At 39.8% G+C, this 20,714-nt stretch overlaps 1 protein-coding gene across 1 annotated transcript in view; it reads left to right on the top strand.

The window, feature by feature from the left end:
- Positions 1-20,714, top strand: part of LOC124594905 (probable DNA double-strand break repair Rad50 ATPase) — a 189,625-nt gene that overhangs the window by 18,706 nt on the left and 150,205 nt on the right. Inside the window, exon 4 of the mRNA XM_047133383.1 lies at positions 17,934-18,050. Within this exon, the coding sequence (XP_046989339.1) occupies positions 17,934-18,050 (117 nt within the window). The remainder of the gene's footprint in view (positions 1-17,933; positions 18,051-20,714) is intronic.

Raw genomic sequence — 20,714 nt, 5'->3', positions numbered from 1 at the left:
CATCATGTGCCAATATAAATTCACATTCAAAATCAGGAAATACTAACACAGTGTCTGACATTAAAATTTTCTTAAGTTTCTCGAAAGCCTTTTGACACTGTGGTGACCATTGGAAACTGACTCCTTTCTTACGCAACCTGGTTAATAGTTGTGCAATTTCAGCAAAACCTGTTACAAATTTACAGAATTAATTACATAAACCAAGACAAGATGGCAATTGCTTAGTAGTCTTTAGTACTGGAAAATCACATACAGCTGATGTAAGTCTAGTATTGTTTTGACTCCATCTCTCGTAATAATACGACCGAGATACATTACTTGTGCTTGCGCAAAATGACATTTCTCTGCACTTAAAGTAAGACATGCTGCTCATAACCTAATAAACACTTCATTTAAACTTTTAATGTGTTCTTCCACTGTTTTTGAATGTACTTTACATCATCCACATAGACCAAACAAATTTTGGATTTTAAACCATGAAGGACACCATCCAGTAACCTTTAAACATAGCAGGAGCATTCTTCAAACCAAACAGCATTCACTGATATTGGTAATGTCTATAATTGGCTGTGAATGCAGTCTTATGTCTATCACCCAGAAACACTTCTGCGTAGTGGCAGCCACTTTGAAGGTCTATCATTCAAAAATACTCACCATTTTCCTAGTTTGTCTAACATATCCATAATGTTAGGAATTGGATATGCAACCATTGTAGTTCATGCATTTGAAAAATGATAGTCACAACAAAATCTATGTTTTTTTGTACCATCAAATGACTTTTTGGGGACCATGACTATATTGCTGGACGAACACTACCACAAGGTTCTATGCTACCTTCATGCAGCTGTTGGTCAATGAACTTGTCTATAGTGGTCATAGATGCTTTGCAGTTGTATATGGCTTCTTATACACTAGTGAATTATCTCCTGTTGATACATGATGCTGTGTGATCAGTGTTGCTGGTAGTGGACCATTCAAATGAAATAAATCTATATACTGCAACAATAAAGCTTCCATGCCTTCCTGTTCTCCATCCTTCAAGTTACTAACCTTGTTCCATAATACATCTGCATTAATGGAATGTGATGACGCCATGCTCACCATGTGATCCATCGATATCCTCTTTATTGAGTACGTCTAAGCTCAAAACAAATAAACCCTTTGGGAGATCCACTACATCTGCCCCAAAATTATCCTTGCCAACCCGACTCATCAGTTCCCCATTAACATCTGATAAGTGCATAAGACTCTTCCTTATATAACAATGCATTTCATCCAATGTCTCATTGTTGTGCAGTGGCTCAACCACATATAATCTTGAATGAGATTTTCACTCTGCAGTGGAGTGTGCGCTGATATGAAACTTCCTGGCAGATTAAAACTGTGTACCGGACCGAGACTCGAACTCAGGACCTTTGCCTTTTGTGGGCAAGTGCTCTACCAACTGAGTTACCCAAGCACGATTCCCCCCCCCCCCCTTCCCCTCCCTTCTCCCCCCCCCCCCCCCCCCCCCGTCCTAACAGCTTTACTTCTGCCAGTATCTTGTCTCCTACCTTCCAAACTTTACAGAAGCTCTCCTGCGAACCTTGCAGAACTAGCACTCCTGAAAGGAAGGATACTGCGAAGACATGGCTTAACCACAGCCTGGGGGATGTTTCCAGAATGAGAATTCCACTCTGCAGTGGAGTGTGTGCTGATATGAAACTCCTGAAAGAAAGGATATTGCAGAGACATGGCTCAGCCACAGCCTGGGGGATGTTCCCAGAATGAGATTTTCACTCTGCAGTGGATTGTGTGCTGATATGAATCTTCCTGGCAGATTAAAACTGTGTTCTGGACCGAGACTACAACTTGGGACCATTGCCTTTTGTGTGCAAGTGCTCTACCAACTGAGCTACCCAAGCACGACTCACACCCCGTCCTCACAGCTTTACTTCTGCCAGCATCTCATCTCCTACCTTCCAAACTTTACAGAAGCTCGCAGGGGAGCTTCTGTAGAGTTTGGAAGGTAGGAGACGAGATACTGGCAAAAGTAAAGCTGTGAGGACAGGGCGTGAGTCGTGCTTGGGTAGCTCAGTTGGTAGAGCTCTTGCCCATGAAAGGCAAAGGTCCTGAGTGCATGTCTCGGTCTGGCACACAGTTTTAATTTGTCAGGAAGTTTCACATATAATCTTTCCTGTGGAACATTGGCATCTACCGATACCCAACCTAGCTTCCCTGTACCAGCAGGTACTTTGTCATGCATAACTACCCTTAAGGCATGTGTACGCAGTTCATTTGGTAGCACCTTAGGTAATGGTGCACCTTGCAACATTGCAACATCTACAGCTGTCACACCCATTGGAAACAAGTTTTCCCCAGGCTCGACAGTGTGCTCTGGAAGATTAATTTTAGCATGATGCCTATCCAGGAAGTCAAATCCAAGAATCACCCAATAACCTTCTTCCACAGACAGCAATAATTCCATTTGTTCACAGAATTCCAAATTTGTGATATGAAAAATGAGATATGTTGTCCCAATTGACACCACATCATTGTTTCCTACTCCACATAAATTATACCTAAGAGTCACCAGTCTTCTCCTACCCATGAGGTCTAGATTAATCACAGAAATATTTGCACATGTATGAACCACAAACTTATACAGTACTTATTATTATTTATAATGTCTATGAAACAACAATCCCTCTCTGCCTTAAATTCTCCAGCATTTCGATTTAATGGAGATTCTTTCTGACAGATGAAACATTCCTTGTGCGGCATATTGTCTCCTGCAATTTGCTTCCACCATTATGCTTTCTAATCCTACTATAATTCGCTTTATGACCAAACTGCCCACACATTTAACATTACACCTGGTTGGATTGGACTCTGATATGCCCCTTGTTTTCACAACAATAGCAAGTTTTCTCTATAACAAATACCATTTCTCTGTGCATCTTTGCACTGCACTATCTATTTCCTGCAAACGCGTGGCAGTATGCAATGCTGCAGCTGAATCATCCAGATCTCCTATCCTAACTTGTAGCAAAACTTCCACAGGAATACCGCCCCAAAAAACATCTAAAGCCAGTTCCATATTCCCACAGGATAACACGATCAGCATCTGGATTTCCCATTGATTCATATGTCTGAGCATTCACCTTACTTATTCGGTCCAAAAAATTTTCTACTGTTTCATTTTCTTTCTGAGTTAACCCACTCAATTGTTTTCTAAAAAACATAGCACTACTCTGCTTACAATATCTCTGCCACAAACCTTCAGCTAATTGCTTAAATGAAGTTGCTTTACAAAGTGTTCCATGATACATGATGTATATCTTCGTTTCACTCACAAGGCATAAATTAGCCATCCATAACATAAGTTCATGTGACCAATTACACATTCTGGCTGTAGCCAAGACATCACTAATAAATACCATGACATCCTCTGTTGTCTTCCCAGAGAAAGTTGAATCATGTGAGATACTGAAGAATCTATTGCAAAGTGACACTGCCTTACTGAAGATTTTGTTTCAGCTGAACCTGGCTGTAAATTTTGTGCAGCTCGCAAAGCCTCTAATTGTGCCATTAATTCATCATGATGCACTCTCTGTTGTGCATTGTTTTATAGTAAATATGATACTTGAACTGTTAATTTGGCTATTGCCTCACTGGTAGAAACTGACTTTGTGTCTGACATTCTTGTGCTATTAACTACTATCTGCTAAACCACAAAAGTAACAGATACATGTGACACTACACAAAGATCAGACAACAAACTTAATACTATAATATGTAAATGACGAAGAATTATGGTCCACCTGACCCTTTAACCACCCTATATCAAACTCCTTGCACACCTTACACTAACACTTACACGTGACCCAGCCACTGACACAACAACTCATATGACTTAAAACAGCTTGACACATGCTAATGAACACAACTTACAAATAATATTACACAGAATTACTATTTCCTCCACCCCATATCCACATATTACTAACACAATGATGACAACATTTGCCTTCTAGAAACTCAACCTGTGACAGCCACCAGAACAGTAAAAATGTTTTTATGATGCTCACAACATTATAGCTGCTGTTGCAAAGTCTGGATTCTCACCACAGTGATTTGCTGCAAGCGTTGAGGTGGAGCACCTCCAATGCCCAGCCTCCAGATGAAAATAGAGCAGTTGACATTTCTGATGCCAATTTACATAAGGGCTGAGTGGATGACACCTGTGCCCAATGTCAGGAATTGTCTGGAAGCCTTCATGGTGCAAAGGGAACATGACTACTCAGTAAATTGTTTATTGTGACAGCTTTACAAAGGGGGGTGCAATGTTGGCTATAGTTGCATCCTACATCTACATCTACATTGATACTCCGCAAGCCACCCAACGGTGTGTGGCGGAGGGCACTTTACGTGCCACTGTCATTACCTCCCTTTCCTGTTCTAGTCGCGTATGGTTCGCGGGAAGAACGACTGTCTGAAAGCCTCCGTGCGCGCTTTAGTCTCTCTAATTTTACATTCGTGATCTCCTCGGGAGGTATAAGTAGGGGGAAGCAATATATTCGATACCTCATCCAGAAACGCACCCTCTCGAAACCTGGCGAGCAAGCTACACCGCGATGCAGAGCGCCTCTCTTGCAGAGTCTGCCACTTGAGTTTATTAAACATCTCCGTAACGCTATCACGGTTACCAAATAACCCTGTGACGAAACGCGCCACTCTTCTTTGGATCTTCTCTATCTCCTCCGTCAGGCCGTCTGGTACGGATCCCACACTGATGAGCAATACTCAAGTATAGGTCGAACGAGTGTTTTGTAAGCCACCTCCTTTGTTGATGGACTACATTTTCTAAGCACTCTCCCAATGAATCTCAACCTGGTACCTGCCTTACCAACAATTAATTTTATATGATCATTCCACTTCAAATCGTTCCGCACGCATACTCCCAGATATTTTACAGAAGTAACTGCTACCAGTGTTTGTTCCGCTATCATATAATCATACAATAAAGGATCCTTCTTTCTATGTATTCGCAATACATTACATTTGTCTATGTTAAGGGTCAGTTCCCACTCCCTGCACCAAGTGCCTATCCGCTGCAGATCTTCCTCCATTTCACTACAATTTTCTAATGCTGCAACTTCTCTGTATACTACAGCATCATCCGTGAAAAGCCGCATGGAACTTCCGACACTATCTACTAGGTCATTTATATATATTGTGAAAAGCAATGGTCCCATAACACTCCCCTGTGGCATGCCAGAGGTTACTTTAACGTCTGTAGACGTATCTCCATTGATAACAACATGCTGTGTTCTGTTTGCTAAAAACTCTTCAATCCAGCCACACAGCTGGTCTGATATTCCGTAGGCTCTTACTTTGTTTATCAGGCGACAGTGCGGAACTGTATCGAACGCCTTCCGGAAGTCAAGAAAAATAGCATCTACCTGGGAGCCTGTATCTAATATTTTCTGAGTCTCATGAACAAATAAAGCGAGTTCGGTCTCACATGAACGCTGTTTCCGGAATCCATGTTGATTCTTACATAGTAGATTCTGGGTTTCCAGAAATGACATGATACGCGAGCAAAAAACATGTTCTAAAATTCTACAAGAGATCGACGTAAGAGATATAGGTCTATAGTTTTGCGCATCTGCTCGATGACCCTTCTTGGAGACTGGGACTATCTGTGCTCTTTTCCAATCATTTGGTACCCTCCGTTCCTCTAGAGACTTGCGGTACACGGCTGTTAGAAGGGGGGCAAGTTCTTTCGCGTACTCTGTGTAGAATCGAATTGGTATCCCGTCAGGTCCAGTGGACTTTCCTCTATTGAGTGATTCCAGTTGCTTTTCTATTCCGTGGACACTTATTTCGATGTCAGCCATTTTTTCGTTTGTGCGAGGATTTAGAGAAGGAACTGCAGTGCGGTCTTCCTCTGTGAAACAGCTTTGGAAAAAGGTGTTTAGTATTTCAGCTTTACGCGTGTCATCCTCTGTTTCAATGCCATCATCATCCCGTAGTGTCTGGATATGCTGTTTTGAGCCACTTACTGATTTAACGTAAGACCAGAACTTCCTAGGATTTTCTGTCAAGTCGGTACATAGAATTTCACTTTCGAATTCAATGAACGCTTCACGCATAGCCCTCCTTACGCTAACTTTGACATCGTTTAGCTTCTGTTTGTCAGAGAGGTTTTGGCTGCGTTTAAACTTGGAGTGGAGCTCTCTTTGCTTTCGCAGTAGTTTCCTAACTTTGTTGTTGTACCACGGTGGGTTTTTCCCGTCCCTCACAGTTTTACTTGGCACGTACCTGTCTAAAACGCATTTTACGATTGCCTTGAACTTTTTCCATAAACACTCAACATTGTCAGTGTCGGAACAGAAATTTTCGTTTTGATCTGTTAGGTAGTCTGAAATCTGCCTTCTATTACTCTTGCTAAACAGATAAACCTTCCTCCCTTTTTTTATATTCCTATTAACTTCCATATTCAGGGATGCAGCAACGGCCTTATGATCACTGATTCCCTGTTCTGTACATACAGAGTCGAAAAGTTCGGGTCTGTTTGTTATCAGTAGGTCCAAGATGTTATCTCCACGAGTCGGTTCTCTGTTTAATTGCTCGAGGTAATTTTCGGATAGTGCACTCAGTATAATGTCACTCGATGCTCTGTCCCTACCACCCGTCCTAAACATCTGAGTGTCCCAGTCTATATCTGGTAAATTGAAATCTCCACCTAAGACTATAACATGCTGAGAAAATTTATGTGAAATGTATTCCAAATTTTCTCTCAGTTGTTCTGCCACTAATGCTGCTGAGTCGGGAGGTCGGTAAAAGGAGCCAATTATTAACCTAGTTCGGTTGTTTAGTGTAACCTCCGCACATAATAATTCACAGAAACTATCCACTTCTACTTCACTACAGGATAAACTACTACTAACAGCGACGAACACTCCACCACCGGTTGCATGCAATCTATCCTTTCTAAACACCGTCTGTACCTTTGTAAAAATTTCGGCAGAATTTATCTCTGGCTTAAGCCAGCTTTCTGTACCTATAACGATTTCAGCTTCGGTGCTTTCTATCAGCGCTTGAAGTTCCGGTATTTTACCAACGCAGCTTCGACAGTTGACAATTACAATACCTATTGCTGCTTGGTCCCCGCATGTCCTGACTTTGCCCTGCACCCGTTGAGGCTGTTGCCCTTTCTGTACTTGCCCAAAGCCATCTAACCTAAAAAACTGCCCAGCCCACGCCACACAACCCCTGCTACCCGTGTAGCCGCTTGTTGCGTGTAGTGGACTCCTGACCTATCCAGCGGAACCCGAAACCCCACCACCCTATGGCGCAAGTCGAGGAATCTGCAGCCCACACGGTCGCAGAACCATCTCAGCCTCTGATTCAGACCCTCCACTCGGCTCTGTACCAAAGGTCCGCAGTCAGTCCTGTCGACGATGCTGCAGATGGTGAGCTCTGCTTTCATCCCGCTAGCGAGACTGGCAGTCTTCACCAAATCAGATAACCGCCGGAAGCCAGAGAGGATTTCCTCCGATCCATAGCGACACACATCATTGGTGCCGACATGAGCGACCACCTGCAGATGGGTGCACCCTGTACCCTTCATGGCATCCGGGAGGACCCTTTCCACATCTGGAATGACTCCCCCCGGTATGCACACGGAGTGCACATTGGTTTTCTTCCCCTCTCTTGCTGCCATTTCCCTGCCCTGGTCATGGACAGACTCTCTGTATAAGAAGCTGTGCCAGTCCTTGGACCTGCACCCTAGCTAGACATTGTTCCTCATTTGTTGATACAGATGCTTAACCCAGTCTGATACAGTATGGATAGCTGCTACTGGCTGAGGGAGTGTACTCAATCCCACTCCATGCCTCTTCTTCCCTTGACCATCCCATCCACATTTTGTTGTAGGCAGCAGGCATTGAACCCAGTACTGCTGGCCTGGTAGGCCCCACACCCAGAGGTGTTTAGGAGTACCGGATGGTGGCCAACCAGGAGCCTTGTTTATCATGTTCTGTCCCACACTCAGGGAGTTTTCACCTCTGCAGCACTCCACAGCTGGCTGGTACAGTACTAGTTGATCAAAGAAAGAGTTACTAAAACAACTTGGTCATGTAACGGAATGTTGTTGACACAGGCTCCATCATTCCCATTGACCTCAACTGTTCTGGCCTATTTAAAGAGCTCTCTGCAGTTCTGTGACATGCAGTTTACTAATGATGACCGCATGTGGCTTCATTATTCTGCTACCCTGGTTTTACTTCTCTAGTTAAATTGGTCTATGAGTGTTTCCCCTAGCCATGTCTATTGCTTCTTGCAGTATCCCACCATGTGAATGACAGTGCGTGTTATTTTGCATGGTTGCTGTCCATTTCTTTTTTCCCATTGCATATGCTCTCTGTCGCTCTGCTAATGAAGAGTTGCAGGCTGTGTTGCCTGTCTGTCTTGCATCACTATGCTTTCTGTCTGCCAGAAATCATGGCATAACCAGCCTGTCTTATGTCAAGGTGGTTGAACTCTGTTCAAAATTTTATAAATTGTAACCCATATTACTCTGTGCCATAATGTTGGTACCACCCACAGGAAACCCCCATTGCAAATGTAATGTCACAATTAGAAACATTATGTTGAACATATTGTGTCAGTAAACATTCCAAGTGAACTGAAATGGTAAATGATTTTGAAAGAATATTGAACAAACTTCCCCATTCAATTGCCCGTGTAGCACCCATAGACATTTTACGCAAGCATATTGAAGGTGAGCTTTTGTTAAAGTGTATCAACTGGCCTGAAGGAACTGTCACCTCATTTACATGGGGTCCCAAAACTAGATTTCATAAACTGATATCCCAGTACCGCTTCTGGGAGGTCATGTAAACACTTCAAAATTGATTCTGGAAATTTGCTTCTAGCTTCTGGTTTTCCAAATCTGCTATAGATTTTTGCTCCCATGTGCACACGGTACCATTTTTTAAATGTTCTTTGATTGTCAGGTTCTGTCTTATTCTCAAAATATTTGGTTAATGTGGATGGAGAGACTTATTATGCAGTGAAGGAGAAGCAGAAATACTAGACCAAGCATGAAGTCCTTTACCTCTAACAGTTAAGTGAAGAGAAACAGTGTTTGTTCTGACTAATTGAAACCTGGAACAGTTGTTTCCCATACATGATATTTAACTAGACTACCAATTATTTTAGTTTTGTTTTTTTGGTTTCCACATCTTTATGAAGGGCCACATGCAATGAAACATATACCTCAGCTGAAAGCAGCTGATCTCACTGACCTGATTCAAATATTAAGAAAATGGACTATTTAACATACACACTTTGTAGCCAGTGAGTGATAAATTCTCCACTATATGTTAAAAGTTGTTTTTTCCAGGAACTTGAAATATTTTTCCTTTAGTTTTCCACTTAAGTCTGTTAATAATCTTGTTCCATATGGTTCTTTGTGGAAAGCTTTCATTCAGTTTTGGAGGTACCATATTTAAAAATTTATCAAAGATAGTATTAAATGAAGTACAGCTTTCAAAAGACCATTTAATCTCTCTAAACTTAAGCCACTGGGACCAATAACTTTCATGTGTTTCACATTAGATTAATGCATACCATGATTACTCCTCATTTTTAACTTGTTGTTCCATTGTATTCGCTCTTTGTGGCTCCCAATGTGACATTCTGCGTTCTTTTAATTTCACAGGATGAATATCAGTTACCAATAATATTTCTGGCACAATAATAATTGAACTTCTCCAAGGGAATACTGTGAATTGCATAATCAAATGCTTTTGACAAACTACAAAAAATTCCACTTAGAAACATTTCTTCATTAAAATTTTGTATGATCTAAGTCATCAATTGAAAGACAGCATGTTACATGGGGAGCCTATTTTGAAATCCTAATTAAGACTGACTAATTACCTTACTTTGAGAGAGCTGTGTAGTGCTTCTTGCATATATATTCTTTTCTAGGATCTTTGGATAGTAGGAAGTAGTGAGACTGGTTGCTAATAATTAAGATCTGTTTTACTGAATTTTTTGTTGTGATGACACAGAACAGTGAGGTGTAGAAATTAGAAAAAAATGTTAAAACTCACTCACATTTCCACGGGCAAACTCAGCTATGCTAGATACAGATGCAGAAGCAGGATGCAATTCAGTATGCCACAGGTATGTCAGGTTGTTGACATATTACAACACTATCTACTAGGTGAGAATATGCATTCAGCAGAAGGAAGACTATGACAGAAAAAAACAAAAGGAAATGAGACAAGCATATTGATAACTCATAAGACATGTTGCAAGAAACTCTATCTCTTTTGCAGGAGCACTTAATGACAAACTGACACAGCAGTTAACAGCTTGTTAAGTGAATGTAACAGAATAAGGACTATATATGGTCATTACAAACCAAGCCTTGCACCATAGCCTTGTGGTAGCTCCCTTTAAATGTCCCAGTTCCCGCCACGAGTTGATTGTTGGGATTGGTGGCATTCAAAGTAATGGCATTCAATTCCATGATTATGATACAGTAGTGAATCTATGTTGTAGGTGCTCCAGCTCAGTATGTGAACTAGCTGAACATGTATACGTAAGATGGTGGCGTACACCTGGTGAACTTCATGCTGCTTGCCACCTACTGTCTCCTGATACAGGAACTGTCTGTCTTCCAACAACACCACATTGCAGGGTATTGCCAGTATGGGACTTCATTATGGATGCCAGCAACTGGTTCTCTTGGGGTCCATGTTCCTGTTCAACACTCAGGCACCTATGGGTGCTGAAACCTACTAGATGGTGGGGATGAGATCAACGGACTACATGACGACCAGTGCTAGGTACATAGCAGATTGGTCATATAGGGTCATCGTAGTATTCAAAGTGGTACCAAGGACAGTCCGGCAGCCATCCCGAGAAGACCTCACACCGGGCATTGGCCATGCCTTCTCACTGGCAGCAGCCATGGCACTGGGGTCACTAAACCTCCCATGTGTTTGCAACTACTGAGCTAACTCAATGGGCATCAGCCAGAACCTAATATGCAGCTGGATAAGCAACAGTCAAGGTTGGTGCAAAAGAATGATGACTTGTAAACAATGAGGGTAAAAGACTTAATCCTAACAATGTTTTAGTAGTATTGTTAATGCTACAAAGGCTCCCAACAGCTATTTTGACAACATGTAGAAATGTCTCTAATTGGCCCCCTGTTTTGTAAAGGGCTGTGACAGTAACATATTGCAGTCTGCCTGCAAATATCCATTGTGATGTAATGATATATCGCATATGTGACAGAATAAATTGGCTGTATGTGGATAACAGGTTACAAGTAATTTATTTTCTAACATTTTGGACAACTTGAAGTGGTGAAGTATGTGTGCAAACTTCAACTTCTTTAACATTGTGACTTACTTTAGATGGTAAGCCAACTTTCCTAGCTGGTTAGCCTGCTGTAGAAAACTCCTTTTCTCTTCTTCTCTGCAGTACATTGTTGGGAACAGGAGTTCCTCAAGACTCTTTCTACTTATAAAAATAAGCAGACACACACAGTTTCTTTTGCTTCACTTAACAATGCATATTTAAACATCAGAGTTATACAAATCTCACTCTCCACATGAATAAATAGTGTTAAGTAAGTCTCCTTGAATGTCCAAATGTTAGAAACACAGTTACATTTACAACAGAGTTGGCCTGCTAACCATGACTCTATTATATAGAAATCATACACTTGTCTTGCCTCTATGCCTCTAGCAAGTTCAAGTTAAAAGTTACTAAAAATCGTTTTTCCACTCAACTGTTTTTTTGTCATTAACAAAAGTCACAGTTATAAAACAGCACATAATAACACAGAAGTTCCTTGGTTCTTCCGTGTGATTTCATTACAACTTCCAAGTACTTGTCGGTGCTGTTTGACTGCCACGTCTACCATCTCCTCACGATAAACTTCGGACCTGCACACACAGACAGGTGACACGCAGTAGATAGGGTTCCTTCCTCCCACTCACATCTAAAATATCTAGTGTTCAAGATGATTGAAGGCTGAGTGGTTCTAGAATTTATGCCAAAATTCCCAAAGCACTACAGTTTGAGTTATCATCAACTCCTTGAGAGCTTTTGGTTTTTAGGCAGTTAATTACACTGTTAATTGATTTGTCAGAGCATGGGTAACTGTGATATGCCTGTATGTATTAGGAATTACTTCTAGCAATCAATCTATTACTTTCTCTTTTGAATTGTCTGTGCCAACTTTTTGAGCCACTTTCAGGAAATGATTACTAAATATGTTGGGTATGTAACTGATATATTCTATTATTTGGCTGTTTTCTTTAATAACATAGTCTTTACATTCTTTAACTGATTTCTCATTTTTTCTTTCAACCATAGCTCATATACATTTAAAATTATTGTCAGAATTATTAATTTCGATGTTACAAAAAGAATAATTTTTTAAAATCACCTTCCTTAACACAGCGCATTGTACAGGGTGGGTTTTTCCACTGTGTACAAACTCCAGGGATTAATTAATGTGAAGATATGGAGCAATAAAGGTCTAATGAACTTATGTCTGGAAATGCATGGTTTCCATGTTAGAGACCATTTACTCAGTCATGCATTTTTACAGAGACTGCAGTCTAATACATACTGTACCATGCAACCACAATTACGGTATGTGTTGAAAATGGTTTCCACGCGCCTCAGTGCATGTGTGTATGCACCTTAGCATGTTCTGTCTCACACATTCATGTCAGCCATGCTGCATCTGAAAAGTGTGAAAGGCAGCATGAATATGCTGCTTCAGGGTTTCCATATCTGGAGTGGGCTCTGCATAGACAATACTTTTGAGATGGCCTCATAAGCAGATATCACACTGGTTGAGATCTGGTAAACAAGCACGCCATGCAACTGGATCCCTTCATCTGACCCATTAAAATTATTGTCAGAATTATTAATTTTGATGTTACAAAAACATATAGATCTGGGTGGAGATTTCAATTTGCCAGATATAGACTGGGAGAATCAAATGTTCATAACGGGTGGCAGGGACAAAGAATCCAGTGAAATTTTTTTAAGTGCTTTATCTGAAAACTATCTTTAGCAGTTAAACAGAGAACCGACTCGTGGTGATAACATATTAGACCTCCTGGTGACAAACAGACCCAAACTATTTGAAACAGTTAACGCAGAACAGGGAATCAGTGATCATAAAGCGGTTACTGCATCGATGATTTCAGCCATAAATAGAGATATTAAGAAATGTAGGAAGATTTTTCTGTTTAGCAAAAGTGACAAAAAACAGATTTCAGAGTACTTGATGGCTCAACACAAAAGTTATGTCTGAAGTACAGATAGTGTTGAGGATCAGTGGACAAAGTTCAAAACCATTGTACAATATGCATTAGATGAGTATGTGCGAAGTAAGATTGTAAGAGACGGGAAAGAGCCACTGTGGTACAACAACAGAGTTAGAAAACTGCTGCGGAAGCAAAGGGAACTTCACAGCAAACATAAACATAGCCAAAGCCTTGCAGACAAACAAAACTTACACGAAGCAAAATGTAGTGTGAGGAAGGCTATGTGAGAGGCGTTCCATGAATTCGAAAGTAAAGTTCTATGTACTGACTTGGCAGAAAATCCTAAAAAAATTTGGTCTTATGTCAAAGCGGCAGGTGGATCAAAACAAAATGTCCAGACATCTGTGACCAAAATGGTACTGAAACAGAGGATGACAGACTAAAGGCCGAAATACTAAATGTCTTTTTCCAAAGCTGTTTCACAGAGGAAGACTGCACTGTAGTTCTTTCTCTAGATTGTTGCACAGATGACAAAATGGTAGATATTGAAATAGACAACAGAGGGATAGAGAAACAATTAAAATCGCTCAAAAGAGGAAAGGCCGCTGGACCTGATAGGATACCAGTTCGATTTTACACAGAGTACGCGAAGGAACTTGCCCCCCTTCTTGCAGCGGTGTACCGTAGGTCTCTAGAAGAGCTTAGCGTTCCAAAGTATTGGAAAAGGGCACAGGTCATCCCCATTTTCAAGAAGGGACATTGAACAGATGTGCAGAACTATAGACCTATATCTCTAACGTCGATCAGTTGTAGAATTTTGGAACACGTATTATGTTTGAGTATAATGAGTTTCCTGGAGACTAGAAATCTACTCTGTAGGAATCAGCATGGGTTTTGAAAAAGATGGTCGTGTGAAACCCAGCTTGTGTTATTCATCCACAAGACTCAGAGGGCCATAGACACGGGTTCACAGGTGGTTGCCGTGTTTCTTGACTTCTGCAAGGCTTTCGATACAGTTCCCCACAATCGTTTAATGAACAAAGTAAAAGCATATGGACTATCAGACCAATTGTGTGATTGGATTGAGGAGTTCCTAGATAACAGAACACAGCATGTCATTCTCAATGGATAGAAGTCTTCCGAAGTAAGAGTGATTTCAGGTGTGCCGCAGGGGAGTGTCGTAGGACTGTTGCTATTCACAATGTACATAAATGACCTTGTGGATGACATCGGAAGTTCACTAAGGCTTTTTGTGGATGATGCTGTGGTATATTGAGAGGTTGCAACAATGGAAAATTGTACTGAAATGCAGGAGGATCTGCAGCGAATTGACGTATGGTGCAGGGAATGGCAATTGAATCTCAATGTAGACAAGTGTAATGTGCTGCGAATACATAGAAAGATAGATCCCTTATCATTTAGCTACAAAATAGCAGGTCAGCAATTGGAAGCAGTTAATTCCATAAATTATCTGAGAGTATGCATTAGGAGTGATTTAAAATGGAATGATCATATAAAGTTAATCGTTGGTAAAGCAGGTGCCAGACTGATATTCATTGGAAGAATCCTAAGGAAATGCAATCCAAAACAAAGGAAGTAGGTTACAGTATGCTTGTTCGCCCACTGCTTGAAGACTGCTCAGCAGTGTGAGTATCCGTACCAGATAGGGTTGATAGAAGAGATAGAGAAGATCCAACGGAGAGCAGCGCGCTTTGTTACAGGATCATTTAGTAATTGCGAAAGCGTTACGGAGATGATAGATAAACTCCAGTGGAAGACTCTGCAGGAGAGACGCTCAGTAGCTCAGTATGGGCTTTTGTTGAAGTTTCGAGAACATGTAGCCTCCGCCACACACCGTCAGGTGGCTTGCGGAGTATGGATGTAGATGTAGATGTAGATGTAGACCAGGGAAGATGGGATTGAGATACACCCATATGTTAATGACAGAGTGGGCTGGAGCACCATCATGTAGCATCCACATAACCCTTAGAATCATCAATGGCACTTATTTCGGCAGCGGAGGCAATGTCACCCACAAGAAATTCTGATAGTTATTGCCTGTTAGGCATGAAAGGAAGACATCCCTAAATACAGCCACCAATTATCCTCGCTGACATATTCTGGCTGCATTGATGCTGATGATTTGCTGTCACCATACCTGGGGGATTCTGCATACTACCCCATCGACGACTGTTATGAAGACTGAAGATACCATTCTGTGCAAAGGTGACCTCGTCAGTGAATAGTATGGATGGAAAAAATCCTGGAATCATGGTTGCCTGGTGAAGAAACCTGTCACAAAACTGCTCCCAATGTGGAAAATCTGTCTCTAGTAGGCCCTGTATGTGCTGTAAGTGATAACAGTAGTAACAATTGTCATGAAGAATGTCCCACATCGTCATCTGGCTTGCCCTGCACTAGAAGGCCAACTGTCTGGTACTGACATGGCAGCCACCTTCCCCAGTGTTAATCACATTTTCCTCCATGTCTGGTGTCCAAACATTTCTGGTACATCCTGCATAATTTCCTACTTCCTGAAATGACCCTGTCTCAGACAAATGGCGAAACACTGTTGCAAACATTGAATGCTGTGGTGGTTGTTGGAGGGGATATGTCTTCTGATGCAACCTTGCTACACAGCACCATTGCCATTTGTCTTTCCATAAGTAAACACCATGTTAGCAAGCTCTCAATCCCAATACAGAAATACAGAAAAATTGGACATAACATTAACAATCAATATGGCAGGAGAGGGCACTAAGACATGATGTATGAGGAACAGTACCACCCTCAAAGAGGAAACCACACGTACTGTAACTGTGGCTGCATGGTACAGTGCATATTAGATTGCAGACTCTGTAAAAAAGTGTGATTGAATAAATGGTCCCTAGCATAGAAACCATGCATTTCTGGATGTAAGTTCATTAGACCTTTTTAATTCTGTCTCCTGTCATCGATCAGTCCCTAGAGTTTGTACATGGTGGGGAAAACTACCCTGTATTTTGAAATATGAAATTAACACTATTTCTCTGTTTTTTCTTTTTCCACTAATCATTTCAGTCAATTTCATTTTACAGCACATGGCATTTTGATTTCTTTTGTGTTCCTAGCCTTTTTTGATGTCTTGTTTGTGTCATACTTATTTGTTTTCTTGGGAAAAAACTGTTGAACATTGGCAGAATTCCATCTAGAGTGTCCCAGGTGAGGTCAATATTCATGGAAATGACAGGAATGATCACTCAAAGTTCAGGTCCAGTAAACATGGGCAATATAATGCATACTTTAGCAGCTTCAAACATTTCCACATGTTTCATACTGTGAAACAATTTCGTTTGCAAGCTCTTGGCTTTCTATATTTTTAAAGGTGGTATTCACCTCTTCTACAGGACAACTGTTCATAGCTTTTAAGATATGCATTTTAGAGCTCATGTTTACTAGATTTTTTTTTTTGCTTCTAATGATTGTTCATGTGATATACCTGCATACTGACCATCCTTCTGGGACATCCTTTACAAATATGATAAAAATTGATATCTTTTACAATACAGATATTCTTCCAGTCAGACTCTGTAAGATTGGCAGGATTAGTATCATGCTTTCTTTTGTAATTCTTGTAGATAAATTAATAATATCACTCAAGGTGTGTGTGTTATGATGGACTTCCAGTTCGTTTATCTTTTCAGAATCTTTCACAAGATTAATATTAAAATCTTCACAGACCATCATTTGCTTTCTTAAGAACTAAGTGCAATAATAATTTCACAGATTTTTTTAAGAATACATTTAAGTTTCCCAGTAATGATCTCTATACTTAAGTAGCAATAAATTACTTTTCTGGCAGTAGTAATTAACAATCACAGACTTCAAATTATTGATAACAGAAATCCTAACAATATTTATACTAAAGGAAAGCAACGAATTTTACATCAGCGCAGACAAATACAGGTATGCTAGAAACAGTAAATTTTTGTTGTCAGTATGAAAAAACTGTCATTTCCATGACAGGCAGAGCAACAATACCAGACTCTTTTGGAAAATAACCAGAAACTACCAGACAACAATGACAGGTTTCAGCTGATAAGTTTATCTGTAGGACCTTGAGATTTCGCACAGGACGTGCTTCACATTTTGGCTGTATCTTGATTAATGTAGCTTAGTTTCATCTAAAAGTAGTTACACTCAGTATTTATTTCAGTAAATGAAGTATGAGGGTTTCAATAAGAAATATTCCATTTGTTGCCTCATTATATGCTTATGAATGTTAGTGCATTGCATCAACTCCATGAAGTGTGAGTTAAGGAGAAGTTTGGAAACCATCAAAGAGTAATTTTATGATAAGGTTTTCTATGTAAGGTGTGACATTGTTGTTCTTGAATATACAATGATGCTGCGGTAATATGAACCTAGTAGCTATTTACATCCTTAAAGAACATAAGCTGCATAACATAATAAATTCTGAACCATAATCTTTTCTACCATCATTCACTTGAATTTAGAAAGTGATCTTCTTCTGTTTAAGAAATGTAAACAATATAAGAAATCAAACTCTTAAAAATTAATCAAGTAAAAATGTGACTTTTTCCATATTTGAAAAGAAATACTGAGAATAGTGCAGAGTTCTTCAATTTATAGGAGCTGGATTCACTGAAAGAAGAACTGGAAAAACTTCGGTCTCAACCAGCTGAGCCAGACCAAGAACTTTTGGGAGAAATCCAGAACCTAAAGGATGAAAATGAGAGGCTTCAGAATGTAAGATCTGAATTTACGAAATGGTTTCTCATTCTGTGTGTGCATTTTGTATTGGGTACATCTTGAATTAGGTGATTTGTTGAGATTTTTGTGTATGTTTGCTGTTGTTTTTTCCATTAATTTTAACTTCACTTTAGATATCTGTTTTTTCTTTAGCAATGTCATCAGATGAGTTTTCTTTCCATTTACCAGTGCTACAGAGATAAATTTCCTCTCAGTTTTACTAAGTAAATCACACAACAAACTGTACAGGATAATAAACCTTATAGATACTGGAAGTAACAATGATACTGAAAATTTTGGGTTTGGTTGTTATAATGGGTCTTGTACGTATATCTGAACCATGTAAACTCAGCTTTATGTCCACCAATCTGTTTATTCTAATAGGGATGTAGCTTGTATGTCTCCAGATCATAAAGAACATGAACAAGATGTTCAAACATTTAGGAGCAGAACATGCCTTAGTGGCACATTCGATTGCTAAAGCATTCTTTTGTTCATTGACAAAAGCATTTATTGATCCGTGGTTAGTAGAAAAAGATGATCAAATATTTAGAAGTATAACATGCATTAGTGCCACATTTGATTGATAATGTGTTCTTTTGTCCATTGACAAATGCATTTATTGTCTCTGTGGTTAGTAGAACAACATGTTCAAACATTCAGGAGCTGAACATGCTTTAATGGCACATTTCATTGATAAAGCATTATTTTGTCCATTGACAAATGCAATTATTGATCTAGTAGACCTTACAATACATGTAGCAAATGGAAGGGAAACATAAATGTAAGAATCAGTAAATTCTCAGCAAAGAAAGCAAATAAGTGAAGAATTAGTGTTACTATGGGTCATGTGAAAACGCTAAAAATTAGATATCAGTCGTTCAGAAATGCACTTTCGAGTCACCCATGTTTTGTCACTTGTAGCATGCTGGCAATAGCCAGCAATTTACTATACAATCAGACTAGCACAGATGTTTGTTCTTATTTAAATGGTGACCAGTTTCGGACTTTAGTCCACTATCAAACCATCCACATAAGTACTACTGTAACACCATATTGTGTGTACACCGGCCGCATTGGTTGTATGATAGGCACTTATCTACTCATACAGGCAATATGGCCACCATACACACTTTATGGTGTGGTTGATAATCAACTTAAGTCTGAAACTTGTTGCCATTTTAATAAATACAAACTTCTGTACAACTTTTAACAGTTTTATAATTTCATTGAGTCATATTTTCCATGAAAATGTGTCCAGCAGTATGTTATGCTGCTTTTGGGAATACTTTACTTCTATGCCAGTTTTGCCACAACTAGATTAAATATGTTTACTCAAAACTGGGAACATTGCTGCTAAAATTTATAAAGTAATTTGCAGTGTGTTCCATCTATAGCAGAACCATTGTAGTAATGGAAATGAGCGTCACTTGAAGTTTTCTCTGGTCATCCTTACAGTTCAGTAATTTGTTACTGTAGGGCATAAATTTGATTACATGACACTGTGTAGCAGTTCCACCTATTTTTATTTCTTTGTTTGTTGATGTTCCTCTGTGGTAAGAGTAGCCTGACGTCTCCTGCACTCATTAACAAACACTCACCAAATATCAGGTGCCAAAATCTGGGAAATGATTTGCCAAACCCTGTCTTCCAACTCTTTGAGTGTGTGGTGATTGGATGAAAATACCTTGTCTTTTAAGGTTCCCCAAACATAAAAATCACATGGATTCAGATCTGGGGAACAAGGAGCCCATTTAACTATCCTGTCATCAGAAACACTTCATATTGCTGTCTTAGAAGCAGTGGTGGTGAGTAGTTGTGCACAGTCCTGCATGAAATAACTGTACATATTTTCATTATCTAAATTCTTGAAAAAAAAGGATGCAGTATATTGTTCATATACCTGTCTGTTAGAACATACTGTTTCATGGAAAAAAGTTTGGTCCAATAATTCATCTTGCACTTATTGCACACCATACTCCTGTTTCCACATAATGCAGAGGTTGTTGACATAAATCATCAGGGCTTTTGGAGTTCCAACATTGATCGTTCTGAGAATTTACATATCCTGAAAAATGTAACCATGCTTCATCAGAAAAAAAAGCCTCTCATGTCATGCACAGACTGTAACAGTCAGTTGGAATAATGATGTCAAGCAACAGTATCTGAGTTCCTCTGTTGATGCACTACTGTTGTTTTGTATGGTTTCAATTTCAGTTTGTGTAGATGCTCTTGGCACACCAGTCTGAAGTACCAAATGATGCAGAAATTATCTCAGACTTCTTTCCAAGGCCTCAACTATCTTGTCTAATTTATTTTTGGTTAAAACACTATGTTCTCTAGGTCTTTGTTTGTGTAACACAGATCCAGTTTCCTGAAGTTTCTTCACTAATCTGTGTATTGTTGAATGATTGGGAACATGCACATCAAGAATTTTCTGTATGAACTCAAACTGACATTCCATGTATGATTCAGTTTTTGCATAGTTCAACACATAAAACAATCACTGATCCTTTGTGTATACCATACCTAATGGGAACTTGAGAAAGAACTCAAAACAAAACACCCAAACACTCAGTTGCACAATATAGAAGACACACACATGGTGTTTGTGTCTGAGGACTGGGTCCAGCACCATACAGGCAAAATTTTATCAGGCAA

The sequence above is a fragment of the Schistocerca americana genome, chromosome 1, assembly GCF_021461395.2.
Source record: "Schistocerca americana isolate TAMUIC-IGC-003095 chromosome 1, iqSchAmer2.1, whole genome shotgun sequence".
In the NCBI taxonomy this organism is placed as follows: Eukaryota; Metazoa; Arthropoda; class Insecta; order Orthoptera; family Acrididae; genus Schistocerca; species Schistocerca americana.
This window is presented reverse-complemented; position numbering and strand designations above follow the sequence as displayed.